The sequence below is a fragment of the Miscanthus floridulus genome, chromosome 12, assembly GCF_019320115.1.
Source record: "Miscanthus floridulus cultivar M001 chromosome 12, ASM1932011v1, whole genome shotgun sequence".
Classification (NCBI taxonomy): Eukaryota; Viridiplantae; Streptophyta; class Magnoliopsida; order Poales; family Poaceae; genus Miscanthus; species Miscanthus floridulus.
The window spans coordinates 62,706,855-62,730,451 of NC_089591.1; the positions used below are offsets into that span (position 1 = coordinate 62,706,855).

At 49.0% G+C, this 23,597-nt stretch overlaps 1 protein-coding gene across 2 annotated transcripts; it reads right to left on the reverse strand.

Annotated features, from left to right (window-relative positions):
- Nucleotides 1-684: 684 nt before the first annotated feature.
- Nucleotides 685-15,335, reverse strand: LOC136496671 (uncharacterized). Of its 2 annotated transcripts, XR_010769105.1 has the most exons (10): nucleotides 15,053-15,335; nucleotides 14,309-14,656; nucleotides 13,917-14,132; nucleotides 12,897-13,546; nucleotides 6,517-6,613; nucleotides 6,380-6,433; nucleotides 6,222-6,295; nucleotides 3,309-3,499; nucleotides 1,729-2,439; nucleotides 685-1,085 (listed from the first exon to the last, which is right to left on the reverse strand). XR_010769105.1 is itself a non-coding variant. In XM_066492400.1 (9 exons), exons 1-9 carry the CDS (start codon nucleotides 15,245-15,247, stop codon nucleotides 1,802-1,804), a joined length of 2,463 nt encoding a protein of 820 aa, XP_066348497.1. In that variant the 5' UTR covers nucleotides 15,248-15,335; the 3' UTR covers nucleotides 1,551-1,801. The 2 variants fall into 2 exon arrangements, 1 of the variants encoding a protein (XP_066348497.1); XM_066492400.1 differs by lacking the exon at nucleotides 685-1,085 and having other exon boundaries at nucleotides 1,551-2,439.
- Between the last annotated feature and the right edge of the window lie 8,262 nt (nucleotides 15,336-23,597).

The following is a 23,597-nucleotide window of genomic DNA, read 5'->3' on the forward strand; positions in this document are numbered from 1 at the left end:
ACCTCTGCAAAGCGCCAAAGCCTGCGCTACTGGTTGTCTGGTTCACCGCTCACGCCTCACCGGCACGGTATGAGCTCCTCAGGGACTTGTCAGTTGTCACTCAGGGTCGCCGCTCCTGCCCCCAAGAATACATTTCAATTCAATTCCCGGAAAATTAGCTTTCCTCTCTGCACGATTTGTCGTTTCGGTTGGAGAATAAGAAATCTTATACATGAGCAAACGCTCTCACGATATTCATGTTTTACACAAGCAAACGCTCCCACGATATTCATGTATGGACACGAGCACTTGTTAGGTAAGCCCATGTACAGAATAACTAGCTAGAACTAGCGCGGCGACCGGGACTCTACGGCAGCATACGTATAGCAGCAGCAGCAGCAGCAGCCGCCGCCGCCCTAGGGCCATGTCGCGTCAGCGCCTCAGCGGTGGTAGTGCGCCGCCGCCGCCATCATCCTGGCAGAACCAGAAATTTTTACTTGAGGTGCGGCTAAACATGATCGAGATCGACCCCCTCATCTTACTATATATAATACATATACACGTAAAATTTGAACCTGTTTGCAGGTCGGTTTTGCAGGTCTGTCTACAAGCCCGCTTGCATGTGAGCTGGGTCCACGTCGATCACAATGACTATGATCATGGTAGCTCAAGTAGTCAAGTCCCCAAGCAATGAGTATACGTCAGTTTACTGCAATTTTGCTGCGCTAGTCAGGATAGTTCAGTAGTTAAAGCTCGGTTATACAAAAAGGATCCCCATTTTTTACAGAGTGAAGTCACCTAGCGTCGAAACATGACTATTAAGTAACACGCTACAGTTTGAACTTTCCAGGGTCTCACAACTAGGCACCAGCAAACTGCCAGTGTCCAAAATAGTTCATGGTACTATCTATTGCCGTCGCATGTGAGCAAAAAGACATCATATATCATGCCCCGGTGTGCTTTTCAACTAGCCAAAAGGGCAGCGTATATTGCTACTTCGGAGGAAATGTCCTTTCTGATACTTTCTTCCAGGTCATAAATTCAAATTTTGATGATGATAGGGAGCTGGAGCTCGGTTCAGCTGCGACCTCAATCTAAGAAATTAGCTGCAAAAGAAATCATGTTTAGTAAAGGATCTCATTATTGTTAGTTTTGTATTCAGCAACAAGATAAAACAATCCAAACTTTTTCAAAGACATTTTCTGCACCGGTTCTTCAGTCAACAATACCTGTATATCCACCAAAGGTTTGTTTGAAGATAATAGTATGCCTCCCTGTGCTCTGGTCATCATGGAGTCATCAAGGACGACCAGAAAATAAATTCTTTTCTTAGAACTTTCACAAGTTATATCCATGTGTGTTCTGATTGCCAATCCTTAATTGCATATATGCTAAATTCAGCAATGTGCAACTGAATTTAAGATAATAAGCTAAACGATTTTGACTTCACTTTATTATCTATTCCAGAAAATTCCTAAACCAGCTAGTAGTCCTGTGAGAACTAATTCAATTTATTTTGCATCAATTCTCTGTCTCCTAAACATCCAAGAAAGGCAATAAACCTTGCATCATTGTCCAAATATGTACTCCAATTATGGTTATCATCTACCATTGTAATGTTAAGAGAGAAGGTATCCATGTAAAAGTGATACAATGACTAGGTGTTTAACAACATCAAAGTGTCGCAATTGCAGAGGCATTTGGAACAAACTGATCGTGTAGACACTGAAGAAGATCTTCACAATGTACCTGTGCATGCACTAAGCCACTAAGTGCAGTTAAAATGTTCATTGACGATGAATGGTCATTTTCTTCAGCAATGTCATACAGGCAATGTTCTCAACAACTGAATAGCACTACTCCATTGTGGGCCCTCCATAAGAACAATCCGCTTCAACAGGGGCACTGCTCCAGCAGCAATTATTGCTGGGTGATTCTCTGGATCCATGCTCAGATTATACAAGATAGCTAAGACAGCTTCCAGTGCATCTCCATCCCCCTCTTCAAGCATTTTGACCAGTGGAAATATGCCTCCAGCATCAGCCAATGCTCTTGTATATTCCAGCACACCACCAGATATTATCTTGTTCAGCTCTATTACAGCACTTCTCTTATTTTCAAATTTAAGTGAGTTCATCATTTGCTCAACTAGCCTTGGAATAGTCTGATAGATAGTTATCTCCATATCTATATTACTGACACCATGATCTCCTGATAAGCCAGCTCTGGATTCTAGCTTAAGGAGGCATGCTGCAAGACAATCCTTTGACTGAAGGGGGAAACTTGACTTGAGCATTCTTCTTAGCAGAGAAGTGATTTTTTCACTGTTTATGCTGCGGATGAAAAGATCAAAGTTCAATAACTTTGTGAGTAACCTCACAGCTGCAGACACAGCCTCACTGAGTTCTTTGATGACTGCACTAGGAGTTTCATCAAAGTTTTCAGAGTCACTTCTGGTCCCTATTATATAGAGAAACATAAAGAAATTTTAGAGATGAAGATTATATCAATATAGCAGCATTTCAAGGTTTCTGAGATGGAAAACTAGCAGAAAATGACAGCAAATTGTGATATCTCAGAATGCTACTAAATCATAATATTTTGTCGAAGAAAATTCCACAAAAACTGATTCATTAGCACCATTCTTGGCTAACACTATATATGTCAAGCATATTTGCATCATAATTTGTAATGTCATGTTATATTGTTATCTATAATACAACCTTAATGAACAGCATACAAGCACCAAAAGGCACCATCATTCCAGAAAAAATTATGCAGGGATGACAGCGATATAGGTCTGACTAATTGATAGAATTGACTGAAAGATCTTACTAAATTATGGCAGTGAAACATAGAACTATGGAGCCAGAAAATATATTTCCATTAGGGTAGACATGATATAGCTACCAAAATTCAGAACTTGATTAATGTTAAAAGTTGATGTGCATGGATAAAAAATGGACCAAATGTAATATGGTTGATATGAAAACAAAGTTTATGTTCATTCTTCCATTTTTTGGTACAAACCAATAGGCCTCAACAAATCTTGATGTTTTCTGCTCGATCAATTACTTTTTTGGCGATTAATACATTATTAATAGGCTATTTTTACACTTCAAACAAATGCATTAATCTAATACTCTAACATACGATATGTATAATAATTCATGTCAAGTCAGGGCACTACCACAAAGCTTTTTAGTGCATAAAAACTCTTATCAAAGATTACTACCATAACTATTTCATGATATATATATAAATGATACAAGGAAAAGAAGTAATGTAACCATTTGTAAATCTAACACAAAACTGAATTAAAAATTTACCATGAATAACCCCTATTTCAAGAATAGCTTCGATTACTGAACCAGTGCAAGCAGCAATCATTGCAGTGGCATGTTGCTCCGAAGCTGCTACATGGTCTAGTACACAACAGACTCTTGCTTGCAACCTTGGCGATGCTTCCTTCAGAACTTTCGTTAAGCGCGAGATAGCATCAAAATCGAAGATCAACTCGCTACAAACATTAAAAGAATCACATCACTACAATATTCCAACAGACACTACACCACATGAATGATAAAAGTGTCAGGCTTGCGTGCCCAAAAGAGAAGCAAGAAGCCAAAGATGATAGTGCAGAACCATGGACCACATAAGTTGTGTCTAAGGATCTGTGTGCCCCAAAGAGGGGTTTTGCCAAAACTGTAGTATGTAGAACCACAGCGTAGTAGATATGTTCGCCAGCAATCATACTCTCATTGATAAGAGTAGAAGAGAAACTGGTGTTACCGTGTTAGAGAGAAAGACATGGTTGTGGCGGCATATTCAAACGCTAGGAAGGAACATAGGTGACAGATCAATGTGGCTAAGAAAAGAAATTAAGATAGGATTTTTGGGGAAGAGTAATAAATGGCCACAACACTAATAAGGTATTGGTAAATAAAAGAGCAAACCCATTTACAACTCCGGCATGAAAAATAACAGTGCAAGATAACTGGTCAAAACACAAGCAAAATCAAGAGCGACGTCAACATGCTATCCACATGTGCTAGCAGCTTGTTAAGGAGACACCACAAATTTTAACTTTCAGGATGCGATCAAATTGGTCAATGTGCAAGTGCCATGCACTCTCAAGTGATGGTAAGCATGCAAGCCTACCATGCTCATGGCAGTGGTAACAAGGCAGGGACTAGGGCGAATCTAGATCCAGAGTAATCGCTGCTGAATGGTTGATGTCATGGTGCCCATGGATGAGAAGGGAAGAGAAAGACTAGAGGTCAATGGTAATGTGGCAAAGCATGTTGATTTGGCATATTTCTTGCCACCATGGCTATGTTTAAAGGCAGTCAACGGCCAGTAGTGCATAAAAAAGCCCATGAAAACACCATCAGAGGGCTCTTTGATATGGTGACAGTTAAGAGTGTGTAAATTTGACGGTTAGTAAAAGGCGAAAGAATAGTTCGCTTTGTGACTTGAAAATAATGCTTGGGTGAGTGATATTCAGGGAGGCCTGTCCATGATCGGAATCTCGGAGTACTTGCACCTTTGGGATGGTCTTAGGGAGGTTGCGCTCTCCCAGGATGATGATCAACATGTTTGGAGATTCGATGCCTCTGGAACATACTCCGCCAAGTCTACCTACCGAGCTTTCTTCTATGGTTCAGTGACATTTGGGCCTTGGCGACGTTTATGGAAGTCATGGGCCCCTGGAAAATGTAAATTTTTTATTTGGCTCGCCATCAGAAACCGATGTTGGACAGTGGATCGGCTTGCTCGCCGAGGATTGTCACATCCAGAGAGATGACCTTTATGCGACCAAGAGGAGACTATTCAACATCTGCTCACTAATTGTGTGTTCTCACGGCAAGTATGGTTCAGCATCCTTTCGCCTATGGAGATGGATGGAGCAGTACCACAACAGAACGAACATAGCTTTGCTGATTGGTGGGCCAAGTGCATTCGTAGAGTCAAGGAGTACAAAAAAGGGGTTAATTCGCTAACTATTCTGACATCTTGGCTGATATGGAAGCATCGCAATTCTTGTGTCTTTGAGGGAGCTACTCCATCCGTTAATGAGGTCTTGAGACAGTTTAGAGATGAGTACAAACTGTGGTGCTTGGCTGGAGCTAAGAAGCTCCTAGCACTTCGGTTAGATGGGGGTGGGACCTCTAGTTAGGTGCCTGGTTGTCGGTCGTCAGATGTCTCATAGGTGATAATGTTGTGTCCCAACCTTCTCATGTATGGTACCGGCATGAGTTGGTAATGCACTCGGGCCTTTATTTCCTCTCTATAATACAATGAAACGCAGATCTCCTGCGTATTCGAGAAAAATAATTTTGACGGTTAATAGTTAAGGGTGAATCTAGGTTTCAGCAATAGTTGATATGGGTAAAATGGATTATTCCTTCTGGGAAATACTGACTCTAAAGAGGATTAGGTGATCCACTGATAAGTGTGAGATTAAAACTCAACTCACAAAATTTGTACAACATAAACTGCACTGAAATACGCAACTAAAAAAAAAGCAGTTTAATGAGTCATTGAACTGGTTTTCTGTAACTCCCATGGTTCAATTATTCAATCTACTGATGTACTTATTCTGGAGTAATTAAATTATGACAAACAACATAACTGGTTGGTTCCTATAAGCAGCTTGTTATGAAACAAATTCATGTTTTTCCCACTACTGAAAATAACTTATTCACCACTGGAAAGTGCTTCCTTCATCCCTAAAACTATTGTCCCTACATAATTGTTATTTTAGAAAGAAAAATATTCATATATTAAGTGTTTCTATAATCATATATATCTATATCTATACCATATATTAATTGTGAATGATTTAAAGGGCTAAAGACAATAGTTTTATCAAAAAATTAACCAGTTTGACATCTGTCTCGACACTTGAGCTTAATTGTTAGAAGTATTACAGACAAAACAGAAAAGGGTGATACAGTAGTCAGTAACTGAAGACCCAATTGGTAATATGCATGCATAAAACTTAACATTATTAATAGACCAATCGTGCAAGGTCTCACGCATTTATATAAAACAATACAAAGTGAATAAACAGCCACATTTAATGTGGTAATCTTATAGTTATACCAATTTGTCATATGTGTGCATAAAGCTAAAACAACACTTTGTTATGAATTAAGGGAATGAGAACTCAAGATTTACCATGAAATTAGAGAGTAAGTAAAGAAAGTCACATGTGTAGCCACAAGGCCCAAACTAACCTGGCCATCTCTTGGTTAACAGATGTCTGGGGAATTGCATTGTTTCCACTATCCTTATCACCTTCAGTATCCGGCTGACAAATTGAGAGCATTAGAGTGCAGTGTTTCAATATAAAAAAAAATTAAAACCAGTGACGTGCAAAATATGCCAGACTCACTGTAGCAACCATGCAAATCGCCATGTCAAACATTCGAGAAAGTATATAAATTATCTGCACAGGAACTGTTAAGTTAGAACCCTAGCCATGACAATGTTACTCTTATGTGTAAAAAAGGTCATGTTGAAGGCCAATACCTTCTCTAGTAGTTCTACTGGGGTATCTTGATCCTTGACTATATTTACAAGCAATCCTAATCCACCTTCTGTTTTGATATTCCGACAGACTGTGGCACTACAAAGGATTGTGAATAAACAAATTGTCAAACGAGGAACATATGACAGTAAAAAATGAATCCAGCAACAAACAGAAGAACATACTAAATATGATCGAGTAGTGCCCCAATATATATTATATGCTATTAAAGCACTTCGCGGCTAATCAAGTAGAGAACACTTCAACAGTATCCACATATTAAACAGTTCATGCACAATCACTTGTTAGTCTAGAGCGAACATTACCGACAACTAGACTTCATTATCTGTATCTTCTGGTAGCCTAAACAAGGAGTAGCGCAAGTGCATTTGAATAAAGCTGATATGTTGGACTATTCATAAAAAAATGGACCGAGTAGGCATCCCCCCCCCCCCCCCCCCCCAAAAAAAAAAAAAAGTTCTGAATATGTTCCAAATCCAAAACATGCAATGCTTTTCTTCTCAAATATGCAGGTGAGCTGCATACCATTTTATTAAAGTAGAAGAAAGACTGTACAGAACCGGTCTCTTACGCAATCACTTTAGTCATAGTAACATATGCGCCCACACAGGAAAATAAACTACCCAACCAAGGAAACAAACAGGGTACAAAAAAAACAATGTTCTATTAGCCAAACAAATAGATACACATAGACATGTAGGTCCATTTTGCATGTTTTAAAAGGCGATACATCAATACATTGTGAAACCTTTGTATAAAAAGGCTGAGGGTTTAGCCTAGTGCTTACCCAATGTATCTAGTTTACCTACTTAAGCTATTTACCATTCACTGTCTTAGATAGTTACTGTTTACTGTCTAGCTATTTTCAGATGCCTTAGCATCCAAGGTAGCATCTGCTTTATGCAGTTAGCATATGCTGTAGTAGGTGAAGCACCTTCTTGTATCCCAAGTTTGCTACTTCTATATAATGCAATCAAGCGGCCTAAGTGCCAAGCTGTCCTCTAGCAGGAAATATTCCACTTGTCTAGTTACTTACTTGCAACAATTGGTATCTAGAGCCTGGATTAGGAGAGAGCAGAGGGCATGTCCACCTCCAGCGAGCGCGCTCTGCGTGCAGCCGCCAACGCCAGCGGAGGGATGGTGGTCAATCCCTGCGCTAATCGCGCTCAGCGTCTAGCCGTGGCAGAGGCCGCAGCCGCGTAGGCGATCGAGGCGGCCAGGCAGGCAGCGGCCAACACGGCCGCGCGCAGAGTTGGAGCGGCAGCCCAGGGAGCCGTCGCGGAGCCCGGTGCGCCGCAGGATCCCCTCACCGTCGCCGGAGCGCCATCGCGGACACGGAGGCCGTCGTGGGTCACCTGCGGCCGTCCAGACGGTGTACAAGGACTCTGGCAAGGGGACGCCATGGTCGATGCTGACCAAGACCAACTACCACGAGTGGAGCCTGCTCATGAAAGTGAAGATGCAGGTGCGCCAGCTCTGGGACGCCAACGAGTACGTCGACCTCCCGTACCACGACGACCGGCGCGCGCTCAAGGCCATCATCGCCGGAGTACCGCCGGAGATGAGCGCGCCGCTCGCAGACAAGGAGTCGGCCAAGGAAGCGTGGGACTCCATCGCCGCGGCGCGCATCGGCGTCGACCGCGTTCGCCGCGCCACGCTGCAGCGACTGCGCAAGGAGTGGGAGAACCTCGCCTTCCGTCCCGATGAGCAGGTTGAGGATTTCGCGCTTCGCCTCTCCGCGCTGAAGCAGCAGATGGCCCGCCACGGTGACAAGGACCTCACGGAGGAGCGGACGGTGGAGAAGCTTCTTTGAGCGGCGCCGAAGAAGTATGCCCAGCTGAAGATCGCGATTGAGACCCTCCTCGACTTCCAGGACCTCACCATCGAGGAGGTCACCGGAAGGCTGAAGACGGTGGACGATCTCGAGGAAGAAACTCCGACCGAGCCAATCTCCGTTGGCGGGAAGCTGATGTACACCGAGGAGCAATGGCTCGTTCGGCAGAAGGAGAAGAAGAAGGGAGGAGACGGCTTCGGCTCGTCCAGCTCGTCCATGGAGCACCGCCGACGTGCCCGTGGCGGCAGGAAGAAGCCCAAGGGCGAGCATGGCAACCGTGGCGGCGGCGGGCAAGGAGAGAAAGCTGGTGGCGCCGGCGGCGAACGCAAGGCGAACCGCGACGACACCTGCCTCAATTGTCACCGCGCCGGCCATTGGGCGAAGGATTGTCGTCAGCCTCGACGCGAGCGTGGTGGTGCAGCGCATCTCACGGAGGCGGATGACGACGAGGCGGCTCTGTTCCTCGCCCACGGTTTCCTAGAGCTGGAAACAGAGGAGGGCATCCTCTGCTCCAAGGCCGACGCCACCCTTGACATCGACGAGCCCAGAGCTCGTGCATTCCTCAACACCGGCTCCGGCGTGGACAAGCTGGATGGCTGGTACCTCGATAGCGGCGCCACCCACAACATGACCGGCCGTCACGAGCTCTTCTCCAACCTCGACACTTGTGTCTGTGGCTCGGTACGGTTTGGCGACGCGTCAAGGGTGGAGATCCAAGGTGTCGGCTCGATCATGTTCCAAGCCAAGACCGGCGAGCACTGAGTTCTCCACGGCGTCTACTTCATCCCGGCGCTGTGCAACTCCATCATGAGCCTCGGCTAGCTCGATGAAGGCAAGTCCAAGGTGGAGATCGACAAGGGCGTGCTTCGCATCTGGGATCGCCGCGGGCGCCTCCTCGTCAAGGTGAACCGCGGGCCCAGTCGCCTCTACGTCCTCCATCTTGAGGCCGCGCAGCCACCCTGCCTCGCCGCGAGGAAGGACGACAACGCCTGGCGCTGGCACGAACGGTTCGGCCACCTCCACTTCGAGGCGCTGCACCAGCTCGGCAAGCATGCCATGGTGCGGGGCATGCCGGTGATCAAGCACGTCGAGCAATTCTGTGACACCTGCGTCACGACGAAGCAGCGCCGGCGCCCCATTCCTCAGCAGGCCAAATACCGCGCGCAGGAGCAGCTGGAACTCATCCACGGCGACCTTTGCGGGCCCGTGACGCCGGCGACTCCAGGAGTGCGGCGGTACTTCCTCTTGCTGGTGGACGACGCGTCCCGCTTCATGTGGGCCGTCCTGCTGCCGTCCAAGGATGCTGCCGCGGACGCCATCAAGCATGTCCAAGCCGCGACAGAGAAGGAGAGCGGCCGCAAGCTCCGGGTGCTACGCACCAACAACGGCGGCGAGTTCACCGTCGTAGAGTTCGCCGACTACTGCGCAGGAGAGGGCATCCAGCGCCACTTCTCGACACCTCACTCGCCACAACAGAACAGCGTGGTGGAACACCGGAATCAGACCGTGGTCACCACGGCCCGGTCCCTACTGAAGCAAAGGAGGATGCCTGCCAAGTATTGGGGGGAGGCGGTGATGACGGCCGTCCACCTGCTCAATCGCTCGCCGACGCAGAGCTTGCAGGGCAAGGCCCCCTACGAGGTTTGGTACGGGCGGAAGCCGGCGGTGAGCCATCTGAAGACGTTCAGCTGCATCGCCTACACCAAGGACCTGGGTCAGCTCCGCAAGCTTGATGACCGCGGCAAGCCTGGCATCTTCATCGGGTACGCAGAGGGAGCCAAGGCGTACCGCATCCTAGACCCAGTGATGCGGCGCGTGAAGATCAGCAGCGACGTCATCTTCGACGAGGGGCACAGCTAGGACTGGTCCACTCCGGACGCTGGCAGCTCGGTCTCGGCAGCGAGCGACTTCACCGTCGAGTACTGGGAGACTGGAGGAGCTAGGGGAGCACAAGGTGCTTCTCTAGTGGCGACCGAAGCTACATCGCCGGCGCCATCACTCTGCACCGCGCTCGCCGCCACCAAGTTCGGGGGAGCCCGGAGGGACATCGGCAGCAGCGGTCGCTCCTCCAGCACCCCAGCCGGCCTCGCCAACGTCACCACCAGCGTCCCCTGCTGCCCCTACCACTTCACCGGCGGCATCAGCTGTGGGCGGTGATCAAGTGGAATTCGCCACTCCCCTGGAGGAGGATGAAGACACACTCGACGCCTACTACGATGAAGAGCCGTTGCGGTCCCGCACGATGACTAACATCATCGGCGACCATCCTCCACCTCCGCCGCCTCAACGTCTTTTCGCCGAGCTGCACTTGACGCACGCCGGCGAGCCCGCCAACTTTGCCAAAGCCAAGGACGATCTGGCATGGCGGGCGGCAATGGAGCAAGAGCTCAAGGCGGTGGAGCAGAACCGGACTTGGGAGCTGGTGCCGCTCCTCGTTGGTCACCGTCCCATCACCCTGAAATGGGTGTTCAAGCTCAAGAAAGATGAGCTGGGCGCGGTGATCAAGCACAAGGCAAGACTCGTGGCACGCGGCTTCGTCCAGCAAGGAGTGGACTACGACGATGCGTTCGCTCCAGTGGCGCGCATGGAATCCGTTAGGGTCCTCCTCGCGCTGGTGGTTCAAGAAGGCTAGCGCGTCCACCACATGGATGTCAAATCCGCTTTCCTCAACGGCGACCTCAAGGAGGAGGTGTACGTGCAGTAGCCGCCCGGCTTCGCCGTCGCCGGAGAGGAAAGGAAGGTCTACCGCCTCCGCAAGGCCCTCTACGGTCTGCGGCAGGCTCCGCGCGCCTGGAATGCCAAGCTGGATACCACGCTCAAGGATATGGGCTTCCAGCAAAGCGCTCACGAGGCGGCGATGTACCGGCGGGGCAGTGGGCGCTCTGTCCTGCTCGTCGGCGTCTACGTCGACGACCTCATCATCACCGGCGTGGAGGAACGAGAAGTGGAGGCATTCAAGGCATAAATGAAGGTCTTCGACATGAGTGACCTCGGCCTACTCAGCTTCTACCTCGGCGTCGAGGTGCGCCAAGATGCCAGCGGCATCACCCTCCGCCAGACACATTACGCCAAGCGCATCCTGGAGCTCGGCGGAATGGTTGGCTGCAACCCTACCCACACTCCAATGGAGGAGCGGCTGAGGCTTAGCAGACATAGCACGGCGGAGGAGGTCGACCCCACGCATTATCGGCGCCTCATCGGCAGTCTGCGCTACCTGGTGCACACTCGCCCTGATCTGGCGTTCGCCGTCGGGTTCGTCAGCCGGTTCATGGAGCGGCCTACAGTGGAGCATCAACAAGCTGTCAAGCGCATCCTCTGCTATGTCGCTGGCACGCTCGACTTCGGTCTGCACTTCATCAAGGCGCCCGGCACCGCACACTTCGTCGGCTACTATGACAGCGACCTCGCCGGCGACATCGACACAAGCAAGAGCACGAGTGGAACACTCTTCTTCCTCAGCAATTGCTTGGTCAGCTGGCAATCGATCAAGCAGAAGGTGGTGGCATTATCCAGCTGTGAAGCCAAGTACACTGCCACCTCTACTGCTGCAACACAAGCTCTGTGGCTCTGAAGGCTGCTAGCAGAGCTCCTCGACAGGCATGTCGAGGTGGTGGAGCTGAAGGTGGATAGCAAGTCAGCCCTCTCTCTAGCCAAGAATCCAGTCTTCCATGAGAGGAGTAAGCACATCAGGATTAAGTATCACTTCATCCGTAGCTGCCTGGAAGATGGAAGCGTTAAGGCTAAACATATCCCAACCGCTGATCAACTTGCAGGCATCCTCACCAAGTCTTTGGGCAAGGCCAAGTTCGAAGAAATGAGGGGAAGGATTGTCCTGAAGCAGATCACCTCCAAGGCTGAGCACAAGGCTAAGGGGGAGAAATGAGGGTTTAGCCTAGTGCTTACCCAATGTATCTAGTTTACCTACTTAAGCTATTTACCATTCACTGTCTTAGATAGTTACTGTTTACTGTCTAGCTATTTTCAGATGCCTTAGCATCCAAGGTAGCATCTGCTTTATGCAGTTAGCATATGCTGTAGTAGGTGAAGCACCTTCTTGTATCCCAAGTTTGCTACTTCTATATAATGCAATCAAGCGGCCTAAGTGCCAAGCTGCCCTCAAGCAGGAAATATTCCACTTGACTAGTTACTTACTTGCAACAAAGGCAACACTTAAACGGAGCAGCAGCACCTCACCTAGCACCTAGGCATTTTGTCTAGGCGTTTTTCTACCTAGAGTATTTTTATGCCTGATTTATATATGAAAGTGGGAGAATTAGAGATGGAAAAAGATGAATTATGGTCATAGAGCTCATGGGTTTATTAATATGCCAAATCCCTCTATTTAACATGACATTACTCTAGGCATCAAAAAAAATTATAATCTCCTAGAAACGCCTAACTGTGTTATAAGTGACAGCACCCAGACAGAGTTAATTACCAGCAAAGTGATATTAAGATTTGTTCTAAACAACATTAAGTGGTATGATCGCCTTGATTAAAGACTTCGAATAAGGAAAGATAAAGTACCTGACACTTAATTTTTCCAACGCATAAGCACCAGCTTCTCTAACATGTACATCTTTGTGCTTGAGCAACTGAAGTAGAGGTTTAACGGCCCCAGCATCCTTGAATGAGGTGCGCATATGTTCATTTATTGATGCGTCACCCAATGCTCTAGCAGCCTTTTTGATTGCAGAGATATCTTCTAGTCCAAGGATTAAAACTAACCGTGCAACACCATCTACCCATGGCAAAATGGTATACATGTCGTTCTTTTCAGATCCAGATTCCTCTTTTCCTTGATCATCCAACTCAATAGCTCCAACACGTGCAAGGAATTGCTGATTAGAACGTCCTATCATAGCATTAATTTTAGCTTCATCTGGTTTTGTATCATTCTCATTGACACTCAGGCCAAGGAGCAGTTCAGTGGCACCGTATTTTGAGGGACGAGAACTCCGCTGAATCTCAGAGCCATCAGGAAAAGAGGGCCATGAATGAGGGAGAGGTTTAAAAGCTTTATATGCAGCTGAGCCAACCAAAGGAACCCGGACTAGACCCTCCTCTATTATAAGGCTGTAGTTCCAACAATCATCACCAGCCAGCTGTATTAGTGAACTTTTAGCTTCCTTTCTAATAATCTTATAGTCATCTTCTTTGGTTTGCAAAAGATGAACCTAAAAAACAACCCCAAATTATTATTTGGAACAAATTTCAGGAAATATATAATAATAAGTGGCAAAAGCAATTTGCACTCCAACAAAATATTAGCATGACATAAGATTTAGGCATATCTCAAAATATAGACCTATATATTTAGACTTTGCTAAAGTTTCTTAGTAACAGATCACCAAAGGTTTAAAAACATCTCATAGTACTACAACTGCAATGGCTTTTAGGACCTCATTTGAGGAAAAAAAGTTGAATAATGCATGTACCAAGTGTATATCCTAAGCATGGCTAATACAACATTTCATGTTTTCAACATTGAAGCAATGCATAAAGTGTGCGATTATTTGCACTGGGATCTTGTTATGTTGAAATTACCAATTTTGGGATGACGCCTGCTTCAACCAAAGCTCCATGATTAGAGGGACTCAAAGCTAAGTTTGATATGATACCACCAGCGGCCTCTTTGACTTTTATGTCTTCTTCATCTAGGTAGCTAACAATCTTCATTAGGACATCGCTCCTCAGAATCTTGTACCTCCAATTTTCATCAATAGAAAAGTTCCAAATGGTACACAAACACTGCTCTAGAATCTGCAAGAGGAAACCATTATGATGCATTAGGTAATTCAACATTGTTTTTATATGTATCCTGGCTATCAACCATTATCACGCATGCCAAACATGGTAACAGCCAGTTATATCACTTTACATCCAACATGGAATGGAGAAAAAGATCTTGGGGTGGTAGTGATTAAATTTGCAGGTACCTCAGGGGTTATTGTAGATTTACAGAGAAGACTAATGATTTCTTCCATTGCTCCACTCTCACCAGCCATCTTCCTATATATGTAAACTGATGTAATGTTACGCAGAAGACCTGCAGCTGCTTCACAGGCAGGAGTGGACTCTGATTTCAGGAGGCTAATGATGAGAACAATGCAGCCAAGGAATTGCATTATCTCATCGATGCTCTTCCTTCCACCAAGGGAGTATTGGTAGAGTGTGCAAACAGCATGCTCCCTATCACGTGAGTCATTGTCCAAGCCAAGCAATCGAACGAAGAGACCAAGGTATGCAGACCCAGAATTTGTGGCGCCAGCAGAGTAGTCAACATCCTAACAAAATCAACCGATGTATTGAGACGACAGCAACTCTGAAAGAAATTGCACTTCAAGAAAGTCCATTCCGAATTTCAAAAGTTCAGAACAATTGAGGTGAGCTATAAAAAAAACGTGGTACATTATCTTTTAAAAGCGAAACGCCCACATGTAAACTAATTTCAGAATTTTGTTAGTTGCATTTCAAAAGTATCCTGAAAATTGCTGGAATACCGCAACTTCTTGCTGAAATGGAGCAATTAAAGCATTATATGGACATTAAGGTTCAGAATACACAAACATTACAGAGGTTTTTAAAAAAAATATATATATTTATCTATTTTTGCAAATTCCTGCGGACTGAATTTGAGCAAACACCACGATGGCGTGTCAGGAGGGCTGCCAGGAGCTAACCTGTCCTGAAGGACCCTCTCCGGAGGCGAACGCGCCGGCAAGGAGAAGGCGGCGGGCGTGGGTGGCGCCACACGAGGGCCTGGCCGGAGTAGCAGGTAGAAGGCGGTGGTGGCGGAGGTGAAAGCGACGGCCAAGGTGGTGGTAGCGCGGCAGATGGTAGAGGCCGGGGGATGCGGCGGCGACCGCCGGCAGCATGGCGACAGAGAAAGCTCGGCAAAGAGTGAGTTCCACGGCCGTGTCGTGGGTGGCGATAGGATTCCGAGGGCGTGTTCTAGAAGAACAACAAACATTTCTGGAGGCTTCTAGTCTACCCCTGTCCCAAAATTATCTGATGTTTTTTTTCACCATAAGTTTAACTTAATTTATAAATTTATAGGAAATACGTATAACATTTATACCTCTAAATAAATTTATTAAAAAACTAAATTTAAAGATCTTTTCAATAATACCAATTATATACTATAAATATTAATATTTTTTAATATAGTTTTTCGAAAAACGAAAACGACAAATATTTTGAGGAAGCCCGTGGGATGTGCCCTGCAAGTCCTATCTAGCGGCCCAACCGCCCAAGTACGGCTCATGCACGTACGACCATTTCTCACAATTCTATCGGAAATTCTGTGTAAAAATAAAATAATTTATGCTAATCTAAAATATGAAAAAGGAACCACACAATTGGTTTATGTTTATGGGAAATGTAAAGTGGTCTTGAGACCACACCCCAAGCTTAGGTGCGGCAAACCTTGGTTGGTGCAGGAGACGTCACCAACTAATGTATCAAGCAATAGCCTAACATGAAGGGGGTTGTTCTCAGCCGTCCCACATTGTTGTAAATATATATATATATATTGAACGGTTTAGGCTCCTATAAATATTGAATACTTTTTCTATTTAAAATTATAAGACATTTTAGTTTTTTTTTAATATATTATTTTTATTATGTATCTAAATATACTGTATATCTAAGTATATAGCAAAAACTATGTATTTAGAAAAATCAAAATGTCTTATAATTTAAAATAAAGGGATACTTTTTAAATCTAGATGCCTGTGAAACCTGAATAGAGGGAATATTATGAAAGTGCTTCTCATGGTGAATCTAAAAACATATGTCGGATACCATAAAAAGGGTACCCTAAGCAAGAACCGAAAAAATTGCTTAGACCTTGTAAATAACAAAACCAAAATACAACCGCAGGCAAATCCGCCACATCCGAGGCCCGGCTGGACCGCCCGGCTCACCTCTAACAATATCCGGGCTCACCCGAAGCGGGCTCGGCCCAGAACGAAACCACGAGGCCTCGGACGAGGTACCGGTTCTCCGACTGCCCGAGGCCCCGCGCGCGCAAGGCCTTGGATGAGGTACCAGTTCTCCGACTCGCCCGAGGCCCCGCGCCGCAAGGCCTCGGACGAGGTACCGGTTCTCCGACTCACCTGAGGCCCCACGCTGCAAGGTCTCGGACGAGGTACCGGTTCTCCGGCTCGACATCAACCCCGTCACCGCCGCCTTGACCAACTTCTCTGACGAGACGTCACATCCAACTAACACGTTCAACCACTCCCGCGATGTCAGCCGCACGACGGCACGGTACAGCGGAGTGGCCGACGAGACAGGAGTCACATCGACCCCATGCCATTCGAGACGGGACGGGGCGGGCGTTACCAGTCGCTGTGCTCGGCACTGTGCCCACGACGGACACCCGTGCCGCGCTGTGCTGCCTAACCCCTGCTCAGGCATGGAAAGTCACGTCCGGGTCCCTGTAGCCTCGGAAACGACGTGCAAGGCCAACTGCTCCCTTCGAGCCTCGGCTACCCGCTTTCGGGCTCCTGTAGCCTTGGGACTCGCGCCCGTCGAGCCCCCCACGACGGTCCAGCCTCTGCATCGGCTGGGCCTCGGCTCTCTACGTTGTCAGCGCTCTAGGACCGGCACGTCGCCTGCAGTACGCGCCATGCCCTGCGTCGGGCTACAGGAGCTCCCACGTCGTGCATAGGGCCTAGCTCCTGTAGCCTCGGAATCAGCGTACCCGCGCCATCGCATCAACCCGGCCTTGGCACTCCACGCCGGTCAAACATACAGTGACCAGCACGCCTCCAACAGAAGAAGGCGCGCCTGCCACCACAGGAGCTCCCACGTCGCACGGGATCGGGCATGACCGGCGCGTCGCTCCAGCGCATGGAGGACAAGACCGCTCCACCGACCACGCCGCCATAGTGACGAGCTGCAGGGCTCGGACATGCCGCCCCTGCTGAAGAACGCCACGTAGCAAATACATGCACCGCCCCTGTGCCTCCCTTCGACTATAAAAGGGAGTGACCAGGGCCGCTTCTAAGGGGAGGAGACAGTGTGCAAGCAACGCACAGGGAGACACCCGTGCAAGCAATGCACAGGGAGACACCCGTGCAAGCAACGCACAACACTCTGTAACAAACACACTCCTTCACTGCAGGAGATCAACATCTCAAACAACTCACACTGTAATTCACAGAGACCTGGGGCTAGCTCCTTCTCTCACCCAGCTTGTAAGCCCCTACTACAAGCACCTCGGTGCAAAGAATACAACATCGCTCTCTTAGACTGGACGTAGGGCACTTATTGCCTGAACCAGTATAAACCTTGTGCCTCTTTGCATCACCATCCAGGATTTGGGACACGCAGTACACTTTCACTAGTCGGTTGAGGACCCCCTGGTCCAAAACACCGACAGTTTGCGCGCCAGGTAGGGGCTCTACTATGTGTCAGCTTAGTCATCCCAACAGATTCCGGATGGCAGACCCCATGCGACCACTGCGTCTCGGCACGATGATCTGGTTTGGGAGCCTAGAGTTCATGTCTCTAGGATATGAGTATGACATGGTACTCCTCCCACCCAGAGCCCTATCGACCGATGACGACATCACGCACCAGCAGCCCAGGCGCAAGCGGCGCCCAGGCCACCGCTCTCGTCGTGCTCGCTAGGCGCGACATGGGTGGGACCACCCCGACACCGCGTAAGTTCAAGGCGATGATCCGTGCTCCGCCAGTATCCCATACCCGGCCGTTGGCATAGAGTCCCTGGCTGAGGACATGTCTAGCTTAAGCCTCGACAAGGGAAAGACGCTGGTGGCGCGCAGCGATGCCCTATCATCAAGCTCTGCCCTGCCACCTCCTGAGGAGCCAGCTCCGGCGGAGTGGAGCCCGGCGACGACACCATCCCCGTACCCCTTCGGGTTGACCAATGCCACCGTCGCCTATGCTTCCACTCACGCAGAGCCCGTGAGGACGCCCTCGACCAACTGGAGGAAGCTCGAGACATCGCGCTGCTACACTCGGCCAAGTACCAGCAAGCCCTACGACGCTACCAAGCCCGACGCATTCGAAGCCGAGACCTGAATGTGGGTGACCTAGCGCTGAGACTGAGGCAGAGCAATAAGGGCCACCACAAGCTGACCCCGTCATGGGGGGGGCCGTACATCGTCGCCCAAGTACTAAAGCCTGGGACCTACAAGCTAGCCAACGAGAAGGGCGAAATCCTCACCAACGCTTAGAACATAGAACAGCTATGTCGCTTCTACCCTTAAATTCCCAAGCATTCTATACATTGTTTTTCGAAATACAATAAAGAAGCGTTCTTTAGTTGTTATAATTTTTCGAGAAACCCCTCGAGCCTATCGATAGGGGCTCGGCGTTACAATAACGCTATAAGGGAGACTTGGCTCTACCTCTGTAGAGGTGCCCACCATGGGACTCGAACCCAACTTGGCTCTGCCCCTGCAGAACCGAGCCTCCCTCGGGGGCTAGAAGGGGGAACCCCCCTAAGCCCCAGACACCATTTTTAGTCGTTCTTCGAAAAAAAATTACGCCAAAACTCTATCGCATACCCTGACAAAATGATCGTAAAAAACCTAAGGACCAAAAGTTTGTCTCGAGGCCAAAAGGCCGGCCGAGCCATGAGAACGGCCTACGCCTCTAGGCTACGGCAACTCCCTCACCACCTTTCGCTCAAAGGGCAGCTTTGGTTCCGAAGAAGTTTTTTGCATTTGTCCAAGAACGAGATAGAGGGCAGAGGCTCAGAAATATAATAGAAAATGGTTAAAAACATATATACACAAGTACTATAAAGGCCTCGATGGCCACAAGCGTTATGGTACAATGATGTAAGTCCTAATCTATTTACATGGCCCCTTTGGCCCAGATCAAAACCCAGGGTCGCCAGCGTCGGCGGTCGGCGTAGGAGGAACCACCTCCTCTTCGAACAGCCGGGCCAGCGCCATGCCAGGGGTCTCAGCCGCCTCCACTAGCTTTAGGACCTCCTCCTCAGCCTTCTCATCATCCTCGGCCATGACGTAACCGTCGCTGATGGCCTCGAGGTCGATGCTGGCGTAGTGCGAGGAACTAGGCACCGAGCCCGTTACGGTCCAGGGATTCGAAGGCTGGGCCCTCGAGGGTCTCGACAGCCGCCCCAGGACAAACAGAGTCAGGGATGACTAAGGGCGAGCCCGTACATGGCCGAGGCCCAAGCAAGCAGTTGCTTGGGATGCCCTAAGTCATGTCCAAGACCGGCAGGGAGGTCTCTGAATGGGATCCCACCATAGGGAGGCACCGAGCCCCTATGGCCAATCGAATGGCCCTGGGACCCACTAGAGAAGCCCTCTGGTACTTTTGGAGCGCATCTTTGGACCGCTAGCCGACCCCTATCGAATGGGGCATGGGCCTCCACTTGGACTTACCTGATAACAGCTCATCGGAGGTGTCACTGCTCGCTCGCCGAGGGTAGCCTGGCATACTCCACCCCTCCTTCCGAGCAAAAAGGATGCGCGAGAGCCGCATAAAAAAGACAGAGAAACTCCTGATCGCCCTCTTGCTCCGAGCAGAGGCTCGAGGGCTCTTTCTGCAACCAAGCCAAAGCCCAGCGACCCAAACTCGCACTCGGAGGCTCAGCCTTTCAGACTAAGGAACTGGGCACTGAGCCCGTTACGGTCCAAGGGTTCGAAGGCTGGGCCCCCGAGGGTCTCGACAGCCGCCCTAGGACAAACAGAGTCAGGGATGACTATGGGCGAGCCCGTACATGGCTGAGGCCCAAGCAAGCAATTGTTTGGGATGTCCTAAGTCGTGTCCGAGACCGGTAGGGAGGTCTCTGAATGAGATCCCACCGTAGAGAGGCACCAAGCCCCCGGGGCCAATTGAACGGCCCTAGGACCCACTAGAGAAGCCCTTTTGGTACTTTTGGAGCGCGTCTCTGGACCGTTAGCCGATCCCTATCGAATGGGGCACGGGCCTCCACTTGGACTTACTCGGTAACAACTCACCGGAGGTATCACTGCTCGCCCACTAAGGGTAGCCTAGCATACTCCACCCCTCCTTCTGAATGAAAAGGATGCGCGAGGGCCGCATAAAAAAGACAGGGAGACTCCTGATTGCCCTCTTGCTTCGAGCAGAGGCTCAGGGGCTCTTCCTGCAACCAAGCCGAGGCCCAGCGACCCGAACTCGCACTTAGGGGCTCGGCAAACATGATAAAACCCCTTACTCAACATGAAAAAGCCCCTGGAGGAGTAAATCCACTCCTCCAGGGCCTTGGGGGCTACACCCGGCGGGTGCGCTCATGCGCACCCACCAAAGCCTCGAGCACAAAACACAATCCCTATAGGAGCTGCTGCGAGCCAAGTCTCATCAAAACCTTAGGGAGAGTGCTCGCACTCCCCCCGAGGCTCGAGGGCTACTGTCGGATACCATAAAAAGGGGTACCCTAAGCAAGAACCAAAAAAATTATTTAGACCTTATAAATAATGAAACCAAAATACAACCGTAGGCAAACCCGCCACATCCGAGGCCCCGCTGGACCGCCCGGCCCACCTCGAACAATATCTAGGCTCACCCGAAGTGGGCTCGGCCCAGAACGAAACCACGAGGCCTCGGACGAGGTACTGGTTCTCTGACTCGCCCGAGGCCCCGCGCTGCACGACCTCGAATGAGGTACCAGTTCTCTGACTCGCCTGAGGCCCCACACCACAAGGCCTCGGACGAGGTACCGATTCTCTGACTCGCCCAAGGCCCCGCGCCGCAAGGCCTCGGACAAGGTACCGGTTCTCTGGCTTAGCATCAACCCCGTCACCGCCGCCTTGACTGACTTCTCTGATGAGACGTCACATCCAACTAACACGTTCAACCACTCCCGCGACGTCAGCCACACGACAACACGGTACAGCGGAGTGGCCGACGAGATGGGAGTCACATCGACCCCATGCCATTCGAGACGGGACGGGGCGGGGGTTACCGGCCGCTGTGCTTGGCACTATGCCCACGACGGACACCCATGCCACGCTATGCTGCTTAACCCCTGCTCAGGCATGGAAAGTCACGTCCGGGTCCCTGTAGCCTCAGAAATGACATGCAAGGCCAACTGCTCCCTTCGAGCCTCGGCTACTCGCTTCCGGGCTCCTGTAGCCTCAGGACTTGCGCCCACTGAGCCCCCACGACGGTCCAGCCTCTGCATCGACTGGGCCTTGGCTCTCTATGTTGTCAGCGCTCTGGGACCGGTACGTCGCCCGCAGTACGCGCCATGCCCTGTGTCAGGCTGCAGGAGCTCCCACGTCATGCACAGGGCCTAGCTCCTATAGCCTCAGAGTCAGCGTACCCGCGCCATCGCATCAACCCAGCCTCGGCACTCCGTGCCGGTTAAACATACAGTGACCAGTATGCCTCCAACAGAAGAAGGCGCGCCTGCCACCACAGGAGCTCCCACGTCGCATAGGATCGGGCGTGACCGGCGCGTCGCTCCAGCACACGGAGGACAAGACCGCTCTACCAACCACGCCGCCACAGTGATGAGCTGCAGGGCTCGGACATGCCGCCCCTGCCGAAGAACGCCACGTAGCAAATACATGTACCGCCCCTGTGCCTCCCTTCGACTATAAAAGGGAGTGACCAGGACTGCTTCTAAGGGGAGGAGACGGTGTGCAAGCAACGCATAGGGAGACACCCATGCAAGCAACGCACAACACTCTATAATACACACTCCTTCACTGCAGGAGATCAACATCTCAAACAACCCACACTGCAATTCACAGAGACCTAGGGCTAGCTCCCTCTCTCGTCCAGCTTGTAAGCCCCTACTACAAGCACCTCGGTGCAAAGAATACAAGATCGCTCTCTCAGACTGGACATAGGGCACCTATTGCCTGAACCAGTATAAACCTTGTGCCTGTTTGCATCACCATTCAGGATTAGGGACACGCAGTACACTTTCACTAGTCGATTGAGGACCCCCCGGTCCAAAACACCGACAACATAAATCTTATATCATGAACCTATATATATTTTTTAGAATCAATGGTCAAAGATTTAAATGTTTGACTTAAAACAAAGCTAATACGACATAAAAAAAACGAAGGGAGTGTTATGATATCTTTGCATCGTGGATAATGCCGTGGCATGGTGGGCTATTGATTGAGGCAGGAACAGGATCAAAGGTTTGTGATCTAGGCTTCAGTTTGGGCCCTTGGGGAATTTCTTCAGTTGGGATTCTTTGAAAAAATTAGGGATTTTACTTACTGTTTTATGCAAGGATAGCGGAGTTCAGATTCTTTAGAAAAATTGGGGATTTTGCTTACTTTTTTATATAACGATACTAGAGGCCAGGTCCTAAACCCTAATGTACCATGCGAGACCCATCTCAGTGGGGCCCATATGTTGAGGTTAAGAGATAAACAACAGACGAAAGAGTAGGAGCGGTCATTGAATGCAGGGTTTGAATGGGCCGGCACCGTGTGAGCCCACAAAGAGACAGCGGAGCATACAAATGTACACGGGTTATGACTCCGGACAAAAGTGAGTGTAGGGTGACGATGGTGGATACAGATATTGGCCGGTTAGGCACATGGGTCATGACTTCGGACGAAAGTGAGTGTAGGGTGACAATGGTGGATACAGATGTTGGCCTGTTAGGAAGAAATTTATCGATTCTAATATCACTTATAGATTAATTGTTATTTCTCGTCATTATTTTTCCTGACAAAAGAAGCTAAACCGTTCCAAAAAGTTGCCACCTCCAGATTATGTTAAAAGATGACTGCTTCTCCCAATTCAGAAACTGCAGTAAAATTGGTCTGATGCGTGTGTCAATGGATGAAAACAAAAGGCCGAGCGCAGGGAACCTAGTAATGGATAAACTCAATGGAAGCCAAGGATGTTGTTATAAATAGTTGTTCTAACTATTGCAGTGCACGTTTCACCTATACCTTACACTGAAGCTTTTTCTTCTATTGTTTATCTCTAAGCTTGTCCCTTATAAATTGTAAATACTCCACAGCGGGTTAAGCCCATTTGGATTTTGGATGACCCTTTAGCTCTTTCCTCAGATGAGTCTACTCTGCATTTGGCCCCTTGCACAACTACAGCTGCAGGGGAGCCAACAGCCCTTCCTAATGGTAGCGCAGTGGAGTAGGTTATAGCTAAATTGACTAATTTGTAAATTCTGGAATACATAATATTGACGAAGGAACCATAAAAGCTATCTGACTTGGGACTGTCGAAGAAACGCTCAGAGTTTGAATCTCGTAGTGGAAG